This window comes from Pinus tabuliformis, chromosome 7 (genome assembly GCF_031772625.1).
Source record: "Pinus tabuliformis cultivar Carrire ecotype Pingquan chromosome 7, CPIR1, whole genome shotgun sequence".
Classification (NCBI taxonomy): Eukaryota; Viridiplantae; Streptophyta; class Pinopsida; order Pinales; family Pinaceae; genus Pinus; species Pinus tabuliformis.
The window spans coordinates 1,328,182,444-1,328,202,554 of record NC_142293.1 but is presented as its reverse complement, the minus strand read 5'-3'; the positions used below and the strand labels follow the sequence as shown (position 1 = coordinate 1,328,202,554).

Sequence of the window (20,111 nt, the reverse complement as noted above, 5' to 3'; positions counted from 1 at the left end):
CTGTGGGTTAGTATCACTTGGAAGGAATTATACTTATGAAGATCCAAGCTGCTGTGAGAGGAGATTTGTACTGCTGCAGAAGGTCTCTTCTCACCCAGAAGTTGGGATGTTGCAAGTTGCAACTGTAGTATTGCATTTTGTTTGTCCATATCATGGTCCCTGTTGATGTTTATAGCTCGGACAGGTGCTTCTTCATAGGTTAGGTGTCAAGCATGCAGAAGATGTCCAGAAATCCTCTTTAGATTCTTGCTCATGAAGAGTAAATGATTAATATGATTTCTTTCCGAAGTCTAACTTAGGAAAAGCACATTGTTTAATTTAATTGATTAATGTTGGATATGCTAAGTTTCTAAGGATAAATAATTTAATTATTTAAGTGAATTAGATCAAATCTCTACCTTTGATCTGTCGGTTAGGAATTAATCCTATGCATCACTTTGGAGATTGAGGGTTAAGGATTTAGCTCAAGATGAAATTAAAAAAGAAGCCTCAGGGAGAGGATGAAGACGCACAATCAAGGCATTTGAGTATGAGGCTTGCATGAGTAAATTTGCAGAATTTCTGGAGAGTCAGACACTCAAGAAGACTGAAGAGATCAGAAAATATTGCAGCTGAAATTCACCAAGGAACAGAAGATCAGCAGGCTGGTCACATGTGTGGAGGGTCGAGAGGCTCAGTGTGGTATGTGAGGACTGAGAGGGTCCTGGAGGGCCACATGTGTGGAGGATCAGCTAGCTGAGTGAATTTCTGAGGACCAATTCCACCAGGTTTATTGCTGTAATTTTCTGTGTGTTCTTTGAGGGTCAATTTCCCTGTTAAGGGAGCCCTAATTCTCCTTAAAAGTGGAGGATAATTCGTTGGGCAGAATTTTCTGCTGTTTTGTGGCTGATTTTCTGTTTTATTTCCACTGCAAATTTTATTTGTGAGGTTAAAATACCAGCACATTTTTTTTCAGCAGTTTCAGAAAAAGATTTTAATTGGTGAAATAATTTCTGGGTATAAATGAAATAATTTCTGGGTATTAGTAATTGCTGATAAAAATAAATCAGACCTAGTATTAAAAATTAACAGTCCCAAGCACCGCTACTTTAGCATGGTGGCAACTGCAGGCCTGGTTGATAGTTGCTCTTTAACACTTGAAGAACCCATTGCAGTGTGGTATCTCAAGAAATTTTTGCCAGTCAGGCATTGGTAGCCAGTTCTGTGATGTTTTTAGGCCAATCTCTATGGAGATGTGAATTTTTATGCTTTCATCAATGGCCCTGCATGGTCAATGTACCACAATGTGTCTAATATGTTTGTGCTGAGTCTTCAGCCTCTGTTACTGTTTTCTATTGAGGACTTCTTTCGTAAGTTAGCATTTTTCCTTAGCACTGGTTCTTATCAAATACTAGTGTTTTCTAAACCCGAGCTACAATCTTTTAGTGATGAGTATGGTAAAAGTGCCCTCTAGCCTACCACACGTCAAGGATAAACTTGTTGAAATTTAATTAGAGTGAATGCAATGTTTTAAAACTCAGAATCAGCCTAGGGTCAACCCAAACTTGACTTGGACTTGGCTCGGAATTGGGCTAGATAAAATTTATGACGATTTACGAAAAAGTGCAGAAAGATATTAAAATTTTAATTTTAAAAACATATTTTAAAGATTCCAAACCATCAGAGACAAAATATGCAGAGGTTGCCCATGTATATACCATATAAGGGTGAATATATCATAATGGCAGCAAGTGTGATACATATCAGAAACAAAATCACAGAGGCTCTAACAAGCCTCTAGGGTCCAAAAAACAACAAGAATCTGATAAAAAAAATCCAAGCTTGAAAATGGGTCGTAGCCTTCTAACTTAGATATCAAATCCACCGCAAACAGTCCACAAGGATTGACAAACAAGCTCCGAGCTCACTCTAAATCACCACTTTTCAATGCTGCTCCAAAAACTTCAAATGCTCCATGAGAGAGGTGTGATAAAAATTGAAAGGGAGGAGTTGTTCCGGGGGCAGGGGGGTTCTCTGTATAGTCTGTTTTTAGAGTTTATAGCGATAGAATTTAGGGTTTATATAAAAAATGAACATTTCCTCAAACAATGTGCTGCAGTGAGGAAACAGAGCAACTCGGACGAGTTTGACCGGCTTGGTACTGAACCAGCTGAGACATACATTGACTCAGCCAGTTTAGTATCAAACGGGTCCCCAAACCAATTAGATGGACGAGTATGGTTTGGGCCCTGGGGTCAACTCAGTCAACTAGACCAAGTCCAAGTCTGAGTTGACCAATTTTTAAAACACTGGGTGAATGATTCTACACAGCATTGTTTATTCCCCTTTTTAACAGGCTGATCATTTTAGGTCTTGACAACTTGCAAAGATATCAGTGTGGCAAGAAACTCTCATGGGTGTGGACTTGGTGAAGGACCCCTTGAGTGTACCATTTACTGGCTTATTGTGAATTTTCTGACTTAATGATAATAGAATCATCTTTCAAACAGAGGAAAAGAACAACTAAAAAAAATGTTCTAGTCGATAAATTTTAAAAGGCAGGAGAGAAGGAACACAAAAATCCAGCCAGTATGGACTTGGTTTTAAAATGCATTTTCTTGTGCAATGTTGATTTGGCAGCTCAAGGACAAATTCCCTCCATTGGACAGTCTTCCTCATCCAGAGAAGACCCATTTTGCCCTTGGAAGAATTTAATTTGGTCAAGGAAAAATATATTTTTAATGTGAACTCTGAAAACCCACAAGTACACAAAAGTACAGGTCGGCTCTAAAGACAAATTGGGTCTCCAAAAAAGCAAATAAATACAAGTCAAGGCAACCTCATTTGGACATCATCATCACACATCACATCTTTTCTCTCTTGATCTGATTGGTTCGTACAAGTCTGAGATTGCAGGCTCCGAGTTCACACGTGCGAGGAAGAGATAGAAAATTCTGTTTTGGTGCATTGACTTCTGTTTAGGGACTGTTTGACCAGTGTTGACCATGGAGATTTTGACTCTGTTTGACCAAATTCTGATCTGTTTGAGAGGCTGAGTTGACTGAAGGGTTGACCAAACTTTTCTGAGCAAGTTTGACCATCATTGACTGAAGTTCAGCAGCTAGGGTTTTGCAGGTCAAAGGGTTGACTTTGACCACTTTCTGGGAAGAGTTTGTTGACTGTTTTGACTTGGTTTGACCAATTTTGGAAGGCCAAATTTGATGCTGCTTTAACCGAATTTTTTGAAGCACAGTTGCCATTGACCAACTAGGGCTTCTTTTCCTGCTGTTGACTTTGACTAGAATTGCATATTTGACTGGTTGACCAGGTTTGACTTTGAGGCTCATCTATTGGATATTGGTTGGTTGATCTCTTGGATAGTCAAAGAATTGACTTTGACTCTTTTGTTGATGAATTGAATCATTGTATCTCTATGTTGAACATTTGATGACAATCTAACAAAAGAAGAATTTGAAAAGGTTTTCCCCGTTGTAGGTTTTTCCCTGGTTTTTGACCAAATATTGTGTCTCTTGTTATTGCTCCTGATTGTCTTCTATTGTACATTGCATTTACTGTTTTATCTACAATTGTTATTTATCAGTGGAAGATTATATTTATGGCTAATTGAAGAAAAGAGTGCGCTAAGTGATTGTAATAGCATAGAGCAATGGAAAATTAACATGGTATCGGAGTTGAGGAGAAGACAAGCCCAAGGAATCAAGAGACAATAGCAATCATCTTTTGAAGAAGCTAAAAGAAGCCAATTTGACTTGGTCAAGATGTCTACCTCTTATTTCAAGGACACAGAGAAGTTGGGTGACTCATCGAACTTTGTTGCTTGGAAGATCAGGTTGGAAGTCATATTGGATGACAATGATGTTTTGTAATATGTGGAAGGAAAAGTACACTGAACCACTGAAAAATGCTCCCACTGCTACCAAGTCCAAATACAAGAAAAATGTGCTCAAAGCCAAGAAAATCCATATTGATTCACTAAAAGATCATTTGCTTACTTATGTTGGAAAATCGAAGAAGTCTAAGGATATCTTTGATAAGTTGGTTGGGATGTATGAGGTCAACAATTTGAATCAAATCTTCTCCTTGAAGAATCAACTCAAGGACATGAAAATGAACAAGGGGGAATTTGTGCAATCCTATGTCGTGAGGATATCCCGACTAAGGGATCAATTGCAAATTGTTGGTGAGCCTATATCTGACAAAGAACTGGTGTTGACCACTCTTCAAGGTCTTCCTCCTATTTGGGAAGCCTTCATCACTACTATAAGCAACAATGACAAGTTCCCGACATTTTATGAGCTTGTCAGTAAGTGCACTCAAGCAGAAACCAAGATGATCCCTACAGGGGGGATTCAAAAGCATGAAGGAGAGCCCTCTACATTTGCTACTCAAGACAAGATGAGAAAAGGAAGAGTGAGACCATCTAAAAGGCCTGATCCAAATTCCAAGGATTCCAATAGAAGATTCAAAAGGGAATTATCAAAAGTTGAATGTTACAACTGCCACAAGCATGGTCACTATGCCCGAGAATGTCCGGAAAAGTGAGATGCTCCAAGGTCCAACTGTGGCTTCTTCAACAAGTTTAATGATAGGAGAAGAGGCGATGATAGAAAAAGAAGAGACAACAAAAGCAGAAAAGATGTTCTTGATGATCATGAAGAAACCTATTGTCCACAAAAGAGATCAAGAAACTCAAGGTATGAAAACAATGTTACTGCTTCACAATTTGAATATATTCTTATTTCTGCTCTTTCTAGTTCCTCTCCTCCAAATACATGTGATAGTTGGTTGGTATATAGTGAGGATTCTAGACATTTCTCTAGGTACAAGGAATTCCTCTCAAATCTGGTTGAGAGGGAATCCAATCTAAAGATCATCCTTAGGGAAAACTCTACCTATCCTGTGAAGGGCTTTGGTTTTGTTAAATTTCATTTGGACTTTAGGGAATTCGTTCTTCTTCAAGATGTTATGTATGTTCCGAGATTAAAGAAGAACTTAGTATCTATATCTAGCTTGGAAGACAAAGGGATGAGAGTTGCCTTCATAAGAGGGAAGGTCCTCACCTAGCCTATGCAGTCTCGCATGAGAGATACCTTCACCTTGGGATCTAGAATTCAAGGACTTTATAGAGTCAATGGAAGGCCACTACAAGCATTGGTTCATGATAGCAATCATCAAAACAAGCTATTGCACCGAAGATTGGCACACCTACACTATGAAGCCCTGCCTAAAGTTAGAAAATTGGTTTTTGGGATGCCTAATGTTCAATCTGTTGAGAAATCTAGGGCATAGCAATTAAGTGATTTCTCTTCTATTAGTAACAGCTTGTGAGTGAATTTTACTTATTTAGATTAGGATCTTCTATTACTTAGGTTATTAATGTTCTTCTTCATCAAACAACTACTATTGCATAAACCATAGAGAGACAAGAGGCACAGAATATAGGCTATCAGCCAGGGGAAAAACCTCTCCCACTTGAGAGGAAAACCCGAACAAATTATTCTTCTTTGTAGAGATTCCAAATGACAAATACCAAGACCAAGACCCTTGACCTATCTGCCACTCCAAGACCAAGACACAAGATCCTTAGTCAACGATAGTCAACCTTCTGCTCCTTCCTCCTTCCCGGCTTCTTCTTCAACCTTGGCTTTCTTCTGCTTTAGACCTTTGGCCTTATTCCACTTCGGCTCCCTAGGAGGACTGTACTTCTCCTTGGCTTCCATTGCTGCAACAAAATTCTCCTCGGCCTTCACTACTGCAACAAACTTCTCATCCTTCACTGTTGCAACAAACTTCTACTCCTCCTTCAAACCTGCCACAAACTTCTAACACGTATAGAAGTTTTCTGCCCTTAAAACAGTCCAAAGAAATATCCTAAGAACCTCACTCTTCTTTCTTCTTTACTTCGCAGGTTGGGAGGCTTCTCCTTTTACCCTTTTCACACTTCTATTTCAGATCATTGTTCCACCGAAATTTTGTCTCAGAAGTGATGTCGAGCAACCCTATTTATAGTTGTTTCCTCCTTAAATAAGCCGACTTGAAGAGGGTGAGCCGACATGTCTGTTGGAGGAGATAATTAATTCCACTTTGAAGCCGACTTGAGGTTAATGTTTGTGCTTGGTCTTGGAGGGCTACTTGACATTTTCATTGACTCATATACAAATATAATATGCCCAAGAAGGGTCCTTCATACATGACATAGACTCAAATTGACTTGTATGACTAGATGACAAATCCTAAAGGCTCACAATGGGAGCCATCACTAAAAATAAAATTCCTTGCTCATGAAACCCATGAGACAAGCATTAATAATAATTTTATTTTTCTTCTTTTCATCAATTACATAAAATCATATTTCCACATGTCATTATGAAGACCAAACCTAGTTACATTTTTCAACACAATCTAGTCATGATGTTGTATGTTTAGGGTGTGCTAGTGGAAAGAAGACAAAGGGACCATTCTCTTCCAACAAAAGAAGGACTAATGATATTTTTCAACTCATCCACTCTGAGTTATGTGGACCCATGCCTGTGCACCTACAGGAAAACATGGAAATCCTATTTGAAGCATAAGGACGAAGCATTTGACATGTTCAAGGACTTCACTTCAAGGCATTGATAGAGAATCAAACAGGGACAAAAATCAAATTTTTTAAGTCCAACAACAACGGAGAATATAGCTCAAACTATGTTACATGAAACTCCTAAGAACCCTACGTTTCAGGTTGTACCTTACCCGAAACTTTGAAACTCGACGAAAACTCAACCGAAACTCGACCATCATGTAATCATCTATTAGAGTTAATATAGACTTGGTTTTCCTTCTAAATTGTCATTTATGGGTTTTATTCCATTTTTTCTTGCAAGATAATGTGTTATTCACTTATTTATCATATATATATATATATATATATATATATATATATATATATATATATATGACGTTTCAGCTGACGTTTCTATTTTTGAGAGGTGACGTTTCTAAACGTACCCATTTCGAAAAATCCGAAATGTTTTAGTGTTTCGTGCAACTTAGGGCTCAAATATGTTCATTGACTTTTGCAAGGAGGCTGGAATCCAGAAAGAGACTATTATACCATATAATCTCGAGCAAAATCGTGTGGCTGAAAGAAAAAACAGGTCCATAATGGAAGTTGCTCGAGCCATGTTGCATGATCAAAAGTTGTCGAAGTTCCTCTGGGGAGAAGCCACAAATATAGCAGTCTATGTTCAAAACAGGGTTCCTCATCAAGTCCTGGATAACAAAACTCTCAAAGAAGTGTTTACAGGTGTGAAGCCCGATATTTGTCATCTAAGTATATTTGGCGTCCCCGTATACTTTGATGTGTCGAAGGACAAGAGGAACAAGCTGGAAGTCGCTGGAAAGAAAGGTATGTTTGTTGGATATTGTGAAAATTCTAAAGCCTTTAGAATATATATTTATGTTCAAAGGAAAATCAAGCTTAGCAAGGATGTTAGTTTCGATGAAGATGTTGCCCTTGGAAAAGCAAGGGACCTTCCTCCACATCCTCCTGTTGAGAAGAAGTCTGATGACATGGGCCTACTAGAAGGTCCTTCTATGCCAAAATCTAAGAAGGATATTGTTTATGATCCCATGAAGCCTACGGACCCCTTGGATCCTCCTCCATGTGATCCACCTGCCAGGAAGAGACCACTTTGGCTTCGTGATACATTAAAGGATGTTGAAAGACATACCGCTATCAGAGGAACATTTAGAGAAAGCAAGAATCCATGCCGATAGCGGGGATATGTTGTAGCTATGAGCACTATCATTTAGGCTGAACCTCCCACTTTTGAAGGAGTGAAAGAGCAGGTTTGGAAGTATGTCATGGTCGAAGAGTATGAGTCTATTATGAAGAATGATGTGTGGGATGTTGTTTTGAGACCCAAAGGAAAATTTGTTGTGACTTCGAAATGGCTATACAAGATCAAGCATGGAGCTGATAGAAGCATTGAGAAGTATAAAGCAAGGTTTATGGCTAGAAGTTTCTCCGAGAAAGGGGGAGAATATTATGATAACATATTTGCACCTATTTCCCGCTACACTACTATTATGATAACATCTTTGCACCTATTTCCCGCTACACTACTATTCGTTCCATTGTTGCCCTTGCTGCAAGTCAAGGATGGACCCTTCACCAGATGGACGTAAACATTGCACTTCTTCATTGCATACTACAGGAAGAAGTATTTGTTGAGCAACCATGGGGATTTGAAATAAAGGACAGGAAGACTCATGTTTGCAGGTTGACCAACTAGCACTGATGCTCTTGCTGTTGACTTTGACCAAGTAGCACTACTGCTCTTGCTGTTGACTTTGACCAGAATTGAAGATTTTACTGGTTGACCAGATTTGACTTTGAGGCTCATCTATTGGATATTGGTTGGTTGATCTCTTGGATAGTCAAAGAATTGACTTACTCTTGTGTTGATGAATTAAATCATTATATCTCTCTGCTGAACATTTGATGACAATCTAATAGAAGAAGAATTTGAAAGGCTTTTCCCTCTTGTGAGTTTTCCCTGGTTTTTGACCAAATCTTATGTCTCTTGTTATTGCCCCTCATATTCTTCTATTGTACATTGCATTTACTGTTCTATCTACAATTGCTATTTATCATTGGAAGATTATATTTGATTGCTAATTGAAGAAAAGATTGGGCTAAGTGATTGTAATAGCAAAGAACTGTGGCAAATTAACATGCAATTCCTCATATACTGGTTTTGCATATTTATGGAAGTTATGGATTTCACAAGAAGCTTAACATTTCAAAATATGAACACTAGTATTTGTAATATATGAACTAATTAAGAGGACTATATGCATTGCAGACTCCAAACAAATCACAATGCAGTGTAAACAATGCATCTTATTCACAACCAGTAACAATATAGTGGAAAAGAACTCACAATTTCAGGCAGCGGGAATTTTTGCAATTGCACTGTCTTGATTTCTTTGGAGTTCCTTCCTTTGAATCAGTTAGTGGTCCTGAGAACGACCCTCTTGGAGATCCTTGCTTTCTGATAAATTCAACAAAATAAATCAGTTAGAAAAACAGATCTAAAACAAATACAATCTGTGAAAATGAATGAATACAATATTTACTTGTCAATTTAATGATCTCTGGACCTATCCAATCCGAACAAAGATCTCTGTTATTTATACAACAAAATGACTATAATACTAGAGACCCACATATTCCACTTGCTTCAACCTGTTAAAGAGGTCGCCATTTTGAATAAAGCATTAATGTGATTGACTGATAGGATAGAAAAGTGCAACATATAAAGTCAGCATCCACACTTAAAAATTCACATCAAAGAAGAAAAAACGTAGGGATAATATTTCGAGATTCCAAAGAGCTAGCAGACTTTGCTAAGGAAAATCGAGTATTATGTTTGTTAACAAGGCTAGTGTTTCTGCCCATAACTGAGCAGCCTATAATATTTCAAGCCATGGAGAAAACTAGGGCATGCACAGATCCTGCAACATAGACACTAAAAAGTTCATTTATAAATCACATGGTGTGTAGAGAGTAAACTGTAAAACAGACTTGTAATCACAATAAGTATAATAATTAGCAAAAGTCTGTTTATCGTTTGGATAGGGAATATGTTTAAAATTTAAACAAACAATGTAATAGTTGACCCTAGTAATGATTATTTCCTGAACTAGCATGGGTGATGAAAACCAACATGTTAAGAAACTCTGCAAAAGCACTTAACCCTCTTTTCATTCACCTGTCATTTTGCACAAGAGATGACTAGGGAAATATCTCGATTCTCAATTAAAATATAAGTGGAAAAAATCTAATTCCTCCATATTGTGTTACCAAGTGATAATCTCCTTTCCGTAGTTGAAGGTTTAGGTAATCTAGGGGAATCTCCATCAGGAAATAACTCAGCATGTAAAACAATGTAAGAAACAATTGCAACCTGATCAACTTCTGGATGTACTTAAGTTTTGCAGGAAAGCACTGCCATGATATTGCAGTGAAATGATTGTCCCTGACTACTCCAGCACAGCATGAGTTAGCCAAATATCACAAGGCCACCAAAGAACTAACTAGTGAATTGAAGCTGTCCCTACAGTGAAAAAGTGCTTTCTGATATTAAAACTATGATACATACTATCCTCTGTTAGCTTTCTGGGTTACTCAAAAAGTATTTTCTACCAATGCTAGTCACTTAGCAATGCTTCATGAAAATATGGATGGCTCAATTTTGGTGGATGCTTGACTTTGGTTAGAGTACTAGTATGGCACCCTTACCTAGGAAGTCGTTACCCTAATTGACATGATGACTAACCCATTGAGTGCACACAGTGGGGGTGTTGGTTACTCAAATAGGAGAGGTACATATGTAAGAGGAGCAGTAACCACTTGGAGGAGGACATGTAGCCCTATGATCATGGGACCATCTGATATATAACATGGAGGTTGGGTACTTGACTTGAGAATACTTGGGTTGAGGATCATACTTCAAGGAGGTTGGTTGTGAACCCAGATACAAATGTTGAGGAGGAGCATTGGAGCTGAGAGACCACATTAGCACACATGAGAGGAGAATTGGGCACATGAGAGTACATGTCAAACACAAATGGAAAAGGGTCACCTTGGATACCACCATAAAAAAGGAGCATTGGACTAATAACATTGAGAGCACACCATCCTAGAGGGGGCATTGAGTCCTATAAGATTCATGCTTGGAGTTTGTTTCCTCTTCGAGGTTGGATAAACACTAGTATGGCAGTTGTACATACTACATACTTGTATTATAGAGCACTCCATGTGGGATTTTCTTGTTGGTTACTTGTATGGACACATGTCCTTGCTTTATGTTAGCCTCCCACACTTGATTTATATATAAAGGGAGAAGAGAACCTTGTCATATCATGAACATCATTGTACTATATTGTTTGTAATAGTCTTAGAGACATCTTGTAGGGAGCAAGACACCAAGGTTCATGAGAAAAACCTAGGAGAAGACAACAAGAGAGATATGTCTTAGTTGTTCTTCGAGAAATTCTTATTGTGTGATGATAGGGTTTGCTCTTGTGAGATGCTAGGGTTTGTGAAATGTAAACCCTACAGAAGAACATGACATTCAAGGTGATGATAGATTTTATTGTGCCTCTAGTTGTAACACTAGGGTTTCTACCATAGTAGACGACATGAAAAGTGGAGCTAATATATTGCATGATTTTGGAAACTTGAGATTGTGGGATGCATCAAGGCTAAGTGAAGATTATGGAAAGCTTAGCTTGATGAGTCTTGAGGTTGGTAAGATGCCTTGCTCGTAAGAAAACTCAGTTATTGTATTTGTCTTGATGTAAGACTTAAAGACCTAAGGTTTGAGTACTCAAACCCTAGGTTGGACATGTAGACTTGGATGTTAGCGCTAAAATTGCCTTGCCATGTACTTATGTAGTGCAACATGACTAGGGTTTGCAAACGCTAAGGAAGCCAGGAGCGTTGATGTGGAGGGCTTGTGTGTTACAAACTTGATATATGTGTAAAGGACCTGCAAGTGTTGATGCTAGAATGCTAAAGATCTTGGGGGTAGTGACCAGCTTTGGTTGGGAGTGATTCCAAGCTAGGGTTTGGACTCTAGAGGCCTTAACTTGTACCAACTTTGTGATAAATCTATAACATGTATTTGTACTTCATCTATCATATATATATGAAGTTTCTAACAGTCCAAATTGTGTAGATGCAGATTTGAATTTCACCTTATGTTATCTTCATGATTGATTAGATTTCAACCCTTATTGTTCATAATTATTGGAGATAACATTTGGCTGAATTGGTTAAGTGATTTAACACATATCTTGAAGATAAAGAAGAAAAATTATTGGTATTATATTCCATTGTAATAAGAAAAATCAGCTATGTCATATGATGTAAAAAGTGTGCCCTAAGGGCTATAGTATTGTGGCATTGAATTACACTCATGCGATATTTATCCTATTGGCTATGAAACTAGATTCGTTCAAAACAGGCCACATGTCCGAATCCGACATGATTCGATGGGAATTTGAATCCTAAAATAGGACACCACGTGTCCTAACAAGACACCATCGAATCCCAATTGTGTCCCGTTAGGACACATCGTGTCCCGATTTTGGGATTCGAATCCCAAAAAAGTGAGGGTTTGAGGTTTATGAGGGAGGGTTTATGAGGGTTTATGAGGTTTGTGAGGGTTTATGAGGGAGGGTTTATGAGGTTTGTGAGAATTTATGAGGGTTTATGAGGTTTGGAAGGGTTTATGAGGTTTATGAGGGTTTATGAGGTTTGTGAGGTTTTATGCAGATATTTGAATTTTGTATGTACTATGCATGCTACAATGTTACTAACTTACTTTGTCAACAGTAAAACTAACATCTAGATGAAGATCTATGTTTGAAATCAATGAATTTATATCATTAATGAGAATTTGTGTAAGAAATATCTAATTTTTAATATATATATTTTAATAAAATAATATTTAATGAATCCTACATGTCATGTTCCGGGGGGTCAACGTGTCTGAATCTGATAATCGAATCCCCGTATCCTACGAATCCCGAATCCCCGTGTCAGGTGACTTAGCCTATTGGGATGCCAAGTGAACTGGGTTGAACAAAAGTGAAATGATCAAGATTGGATCACTATCTAATTTTTCATCTATCTTGATGCTTTTAGAGTGAAAAAATTGGAGGAATCAGCTTGCAGGAGCACTTTAATTGATGGGACCCAACTTGGAAAATTGGGTTTGAAACCTTCAAAAGCCATTTTAAGGGCCTTAAATGGCATTTTTTGGGGGGTAAAACTTTCCCGCATACACGTCAAACCCTATGACTTGTTCTAAACTCAAAAACCTTTCCAATAGTGAAGAATTATGTCAATCAATGTCTATATGCAAAAGTTATAATCTTGGAAGTTGACATACCATATTTGACCACCATGGCACAAATGGATGCCACGTCAACCCTTGTTACTCATGGAAAAGGGCTTAGCCATGTGACAACTAAAGAATACTAATTTGATTGCTAATTGAAGCTAAGAATTGGGCTAAAGTAATTGTAATAGCATAGAGCAATGCAAAATTAAAACAACTTAAGGGTCAGAAGAGAGAGAAAATCAAGGGATCATGAAGAAATCATGAAGAAAGCAAAAAAAGAGTGAAGGAAAAAAAACGAGAAAGAGCAATCGAGTTCAAGTGTTGCTACCCATTCATAATCCATGTTAACGATGGAAGCAAAAGTCAGTTTAGAGCCATACCTAAGCGAGATCAATGCCTTAAAATTGAAACACTAGTTGCAACAATTAGAAGCGTATTTTAGCATTCACAACAAAGATGAAAAGCAAAAAATACCATTTGATATATTGAAGTTAGAGGGTCATGCCCTAAGTTGGTGGGAAAGCTGTATAGAAACACTTAAGGTTGGAGGGTAGTCCCCCAATAACTAAGCAGACGACTTTAAAAGCCTCATAACATCTCAACTCTATTGAGAAACCAATGTTAGTAGAATTAGAGTTATATTTCTCTTCCTTGATAATTACTTGTGAATTATGTTGGCTTCTTTTATTTCTTTATTATATTATTTTTCATCAAGCAATTACTAAATTATGTGTGTATGAAGATCACATGTTAATTTTAGGTATGTTATATGAATAGAGCCATTTATTTCAATTTTCACAGTTAGCTCAATATCTTTTCCAGATTAGCAATCACATCAACATTAAAGTAAACCACAAATAGAACATAAACATAAATCACAGAAGACAAGCCAAGACAAGAGAACACAAGATGTGGCGCTAGCCAGGGACAAACCCCAATGTGGGGAAACCCTTGATCAATTCTTCTTATATGTTCTTCAATAGTTCAGCAGAGAGAGAGAGAGATAGTACATATACATCAGAGGTCAACATTGACTAGATAAGAGCAGAGATCTTCACCATGAAGATGACACAACGCAGTTATACACATGACACCAAGGACTGCAGCTCGGAGAGCAGCCTTCAATCTTCAACTGATTTGCCACATAAGGTCCTTCAAGATGAGACCCTTACATCATCATGTTGCTCCTTGTCAGTTGAACCAACCCATGACACTAGCTCTGTCCATCTTATATTACAGCAACATCAAACAGTCCTCTAATAGCTTCAGCAGCATGATAGCTCCATATATATTATGCTAATGATCTGAGCACTCAAATACTCATACGAAATATTGACTGTGGTGTTATGGCCTGCGGCCTAACACACAGTCTTCCTCTGCTGCTCACAAGGAAGTATGTACCTTCATACGGTCAGCTCTTCAATTTGCCTTCTATTAATGACAAAGTTCCACCAATGTCACTGAACATAGGCCTATATTAATCTGCCCTCTAACAGTCCCCTTTGCTGCTCCAAAGGTTTCCAACCAAAGTCTTCAACACAGTGATTTCTCTCATAGAATTTACTGTTCATAACCTTCATCAAGTTCACACCCCTTTCTCCATCCAAGTGACTGTACTATTATCAACACAGTCCTAACATATGCTGCCTTGCTAGACAGACTTCAACATATACCCTTCAGCACTCTTCTCCCTGTCATACAAACCACTTTTAGACCTTCCTCATCTGCCTGAAGCTTGACGTTGTTGCTGTCCAAATCAAAGCTTTGATAGTTGTGGTAAGACTCCTCCATGGCTGCAGCTGGGGCATGCTTGAATAGTCTTCTTTTGACCGCGTTAAGGGCTCCTCTTTCTAGTGTATAGGAATCCTCCTCTTGCTGCATAGAACCCTCATTGACTGCGGATTATATCACCTTTGAGGACTACGGTTAGGGTAGCATAGAGGCCTCTTAAGATTGCGTGTTAGAGGATTGCGTCTAGGGAGATAAGGCCTCATATTTCTAGCGTATAAAAGTCTTCTTAAATTGCGGATGTAGGGCAACATCTAGTGCAGAATAAGGCTAGTAGTTAGGGCGTATATGGAATGTGAATAGGGCACGAACAAAACTGTGACTAGGGCTCTTTTGAACAGCGTATAGGTCTCTCCTTAGGGCTGCGTATAGGAGCCTTTTAGTACAGCGGATAGGGTCTCTTTCTAGACCAGCAATTAGATCTTTCCTTGTTGTGTTATGTAGGCTTCCTTCACCATTGTAGATCTCCCTTCCTTTCTGCGTCTAGGGCTTCTTCATTAGGGCAGCATAGATCCTTTCTCCATCAGGGCAGCATTATCCCTTAGGACCTCTCCTCCTACTAAAACCCAAAGACAAGTAGAGAAGAAGAGATCCCAAGTGAGTGTGTAGAAATGACTTGAGGGCCACCTCTATTTATACTAAAACGTTGAGCACAAGTGGGGTTTGTTTGGTTGTTGGCCAACCTTGACGAATTGTCCCATAACACAAATAAATTCATATCTCCATGAATAATTATCAAAATCGGATGATCTTTTGATCAATCTTACACCTCTATGAGAGGCATCCAAGAAAAATATCAGTTGTTATTAATAAGATGACCCACATGGAGTTTGGCCCTAGTCGCCAATTTTAACACTCCTTCTCAACTAGGGAGAACTCCATCCGCTGATCCATATGTCCAATTGTACTATCTCTGCCATCAGTGCCTTGCACTGCTCTGCTCTACTAAACCATGAAAAAGAAGAATTGATCGAGAATGTCTCGTACCATTCTCTACTAACCCGAAGTCAGTTTCATATGAGGAGAGTGTGTCATACCACTCTTACTGACCCGAAGTCAGTTTCATTGATCCCTGATCAATATCACAAGAGAGTGTCTCAAACCACTCATACTGATCCCAGATCAGTTTCATTAATCCCAGATCAATGGAGGTCATCCTAGCATAGGGAGTACAGTAGATACAACAATGCGTCCATCGATAGTACTACTAATGGTCCCTAACCCATTTCCCTACTCATTGATCAAATAAGAGGTACTTCCCATGAGTCCCACACTGCATGGGTAGGATGCCTCAACAAGAGAACTAATCATCTTATCCCATAGGAGAACAAATCATCCTCGCTCACAGGAGAACGAATCATCCTGTCCCAAAGTCGCCTCGGGGTATCACAGGGGAAGGCTGAGCTATTCACCGTGTACACAGCGCACCATTATGGGAGGGTGAGTCGCCCTATGGTCGTGTGTTGCTCCAGTAAGTACCCCAAGCCCCCCGAAGCTCCCAGAGCTCAATGCATGCAACATGAAGGACCCTTATACAAAGGTCTCTCAACGACTCCAAGTTGTTCGAGAAAGTCACAGATTTGTCCTTTCCCCGGGGCTTTGACAAACTGTTTGCAACCTGTACATCAGTGTTAATGCAATGGAGCCTCCTCGCTCATCAACTTACCATATCCCAGATAAGGTAGTATCTGATGTCTATCTACCGGAGCAATCATCGAATATGAGATTCCTCAACAATCGAATCCCCCCTGGTTGTCACAGAGAATCACAGTGGTATTCATCATGTGTACAAACAGCTCACTGAAGAGCTTCCGCAACCAGGCAGCTTCATACGAGATCATACTCGTAGCTATGTATTTGGTCTCGACAGTGCTTATAGCAACCGACTTCTGCTTCCTGCTCATCCATGATATCGAAGTAGAATCCAAAGAGAACCAGCACTGAGAAGTGCTCTAGTGATCCTCCACCCTGCCTGCCTAGTCAGCATTCGAATAATCATGCAACTTTGTATTTCCGGCAATGTATCTCAATCCATGAGAGATTGTTCCCCGAAGATACCTCAGAAGATTGTTGGCACCAATCTAGTGACGCTCAACCAAATATGAGCTTACCACGCTAACTACAAAACATATATCCGGACGGAAGTTCACCAAGAACATCAATGCAAATGAGTTTATGAAACTCAGAGGCATTTCCCAAATCTGGTCTGGCATCACCACCATATAACTTCTTAAAGTTAAGATCCTCGAGGTAGTCACGAGCTTGCAGTTTACCATTCCATATCCGGAATCCAACTCCCTCTTACTTCTGCAAGTGAGAGGATCTGCACCTGTCAGAAATAGGTCGTTCTCAGAAGGTGCTGGTATGAGAGGTCTATCATCCACAACCTTCAAACAATGGTTTGGATCGGCTTCACTCCTAGTGAATCTCAGCTTCATCTGACAGCTATCAATCCTCTCATACTATGGGCGGGGTGTTTTGCTTCAAGCCATAGAGGGCTTTCTTCCACTTGCATACATGGGATTCCCGATGAATCTCAAACCTCTTGGGTTGTTCCAAACCTGTGGACCTGCTACATGAGGGGAAGGTCCCCTTGTAAGATTTTCCTTTGGTACATCTCAGACATGTACCTTCATGCTCTTTTTGAATTCAGGCATCTCAGTCACCATCTAACTCACATCGGGTAGGGCCCCACAATAAGTAGACCTCTGGTGCTATAAATGAGATGTGTCAACTGACATGGTCCCTGATGGACCATCCTGCAACTTGATACAAATTGCCAACCCTGAACCCATGAGTAAAAGCATCTTTGAAATTTTCATTTTCAAACACGTACCTTTCCATCAATGAATGCCACCCTGTAACCTTTGACTTCCATTGTCGAAATGGACACCAAGTTCTTCTTGCGATCAAGTACATAAAAGAGATTTACCTTTATTCAATTGAGGGGTAACATTTCCTACACCCTTTCTGAGATAGGTGGCATCGGCTCCAAGTATAATCCCACGATTGTTTCCATCTCTACCAAATTAGGGAGAGCACCCTTCTATCTGATGGAGTTCGTGGGGTTCCTTGCTTTCTCTGAAGAGTCGGTTGTTTCCTTGATGACCTGTATTACCTGTCATTCCTCTAATCATTGAAGATGTCCCTAGAATGATTGTTATCATCATCAAGTGATGTGTCCTTACTCCTTCGCATAATGGCCAAACTTATTGCAAGCAAGGCATCTGCCTTACCTTTCACCCTGAGATCCGGACTTCCCATTGAAGTGATCTGTAGATAGGCCACAGAAGCTTCCGCTACGCCATTCTGATAATATACTCTGCTTCGACTTCACCCTTGGTGAATTTGAAGAGGGATGAGAAATCCATTGATCCTTTTGTCCTTTCCCAATTGTCTTTAGTGATTTCTCTTTCACTCTTGCTTGGGGATTGTCTTCACCTCAGCTCTGATACCATGTTAATTTTAGGTATGTTCTATGCTTAGAGCAATTTATTTCAATTTTCACAGTTAGCTCAATATCTTTTCCAGATTAGCAATCACATCAACATTAAAGTAAATTGCAGATAGAACATAAACATAAATCGCAGAAGACAAGCCAAGACAAGAGGACACAAGATGTGGCGCTAGCTAGGGACAAACCCCAATGTGGGGAAACCCTTGATTAATTCTTCTTATATGATCTTCAATAGTTCAGTAGAGAGAGAGAGATAGTACATATCAGTGTTGAAAATATCGGTATCGTCAAAATATCGACGAGGGTCCAGAAAACATCTTATCGACAACATCGGAAAAAATATTGACAAGCATAAAAGATGTATAATATATTCATTTTTTTCAGATTTTTAAACAAATAAAGCAATAACAACCTGAAATAAACACATCGGCACATAAATATGAAGAAAGCACTGATATATATGATGTCAAATAGAAATGATACATCAAAGGCGATACCAAATCCTGTTGATCCCTGATAATTGTCCATTCAAGGACTCAAATGTGGAGAACCAATACAAAATAATATCACATATATAAAAGTATCTCATCATCATGAGTTATATGTAGCAAAACAAATAAAACTAGCAGCTATCTATCTGAAATCACTGCCCTCTCCCCCTTTTACGAGAAAACATGATGGGATGTTTGTCAGGCCTGCCCCTAGTAGTAGAAGGCCCTGGCCCTGGCTCTGCACCTAATGTCAAAGAATGAGTGCTAGGTATGGAACTGTGCTCTCCTATATCTATAGCAGATGGTGTTGATGTTGATGCTCCCACAGTGTCCTCCCCCTCCTCCTCCTCCGAGTCCTCCTCCGACTGCTGCTCCTCCTCCGAGTCCTCCTCCTCTTGCTGCCCTTGTTCTAATAGATCATCTGGCTCTAACCCTGAAGGTGACTCCTCCAAGATGGGCTCCTCAGACTCCACCCTCCACTGAGACAATACATCAATATTGTCTAAGGAAATGGCATCTGGATCCATTGGTGCTTCTATTTGCATCACTCGAAGTCGGATGTTGTAATGCACATACACTAAATCATTGAGGCGTGCGAATTCCAACCTGTAAGAGTGTCAAAAAAACTAATGAGTCTTGACTCTTGACTCCTGACACTTGAAGGTCATAAATTAAAAATTAAAAATTACAATAAGTGTAATTGCTCAACTGAACACTAGAGCTCAAAGTTATACCTGTTGCGCTCACACCCTGAAGAGCTACATGTTTAACTCAAGATTCTTATGGCCAATTTCTGCAAATTTGGTGCCCTTGCACCATAGCTTCGCCACCAAATATCTACAACAAAATAAAGTAATAAAAAATTCAAAAACTTAAAACATAATTTAAACTTTCAAATAAAAGTTACATAATTGAATTTAAAGAAAATAGAATTATAAGTAAGGAAATTATAATTTCTAATGAGTGATGACTTGTCACTTACGTGGCATGAAGAGGGTCCTTTCCCTAATAGCATCATCAAAGCCAAATAGGCCAACACAATCCTAATAAAACTGTATCTCGCGATTGATTTTGCTACAAGCTCAAGATCAGGTACCATCCTATGAATACAAGAATGGAGCCCTTCCATTACCTCGCCATCAAAATCAAAGCCGCATTTGTATGAAAATGCGGGGTTGAGGAAGAGTGTTGCTGCATGAATGGATCGATGAAGCATCCCTGTCCACCGACTATCAATCACATCCCATAACATCATATGCCTATCAAGGCCAACAGAACCCTTGTCTGCATAATAAGAACGAACGGCCTCCTTGGCCCTATCCATGGCCTCATACAAATAAGCCATTGCAGGGTTCTCCCCATCTACCAATCTGAGAACCTTTACTATAGGTTCACTAACTAAGCATGCTTCTTCTACTCCACGCCAAAACATCTCAGAGTACACCATTTTTGCAATGGCTTTCCCATCCTGTC

General features: G+C 39.2%; 1 protein-coding gene across 4 annotated transcripts in view; it reads right to left on the bottom strand.

Moving 5' to 3' along the window:
• Positions 1-20,111, bottom strand: part of LOC149252476 (protein tesmin/TSO1-like CXC 5) — a 167,380-nt gene that overhangs the window by 73,465 nt on the left and 73,804 nt on the right. For all 4 annotated transcript variants that reach the window (XM_089459715.1, XM_089459713.1, XM_089459716.1 and 1 more), the window contains exon 3: positions 8,931-9,041. In XM_089459715.1, coding sequence (XP_089315841.1) covers positions 8,931-9,041 — 111 coding nt within the window. The remainder of the gene's footprint in view (positions 1-8,930; positions 9,042-20,111) is intronic.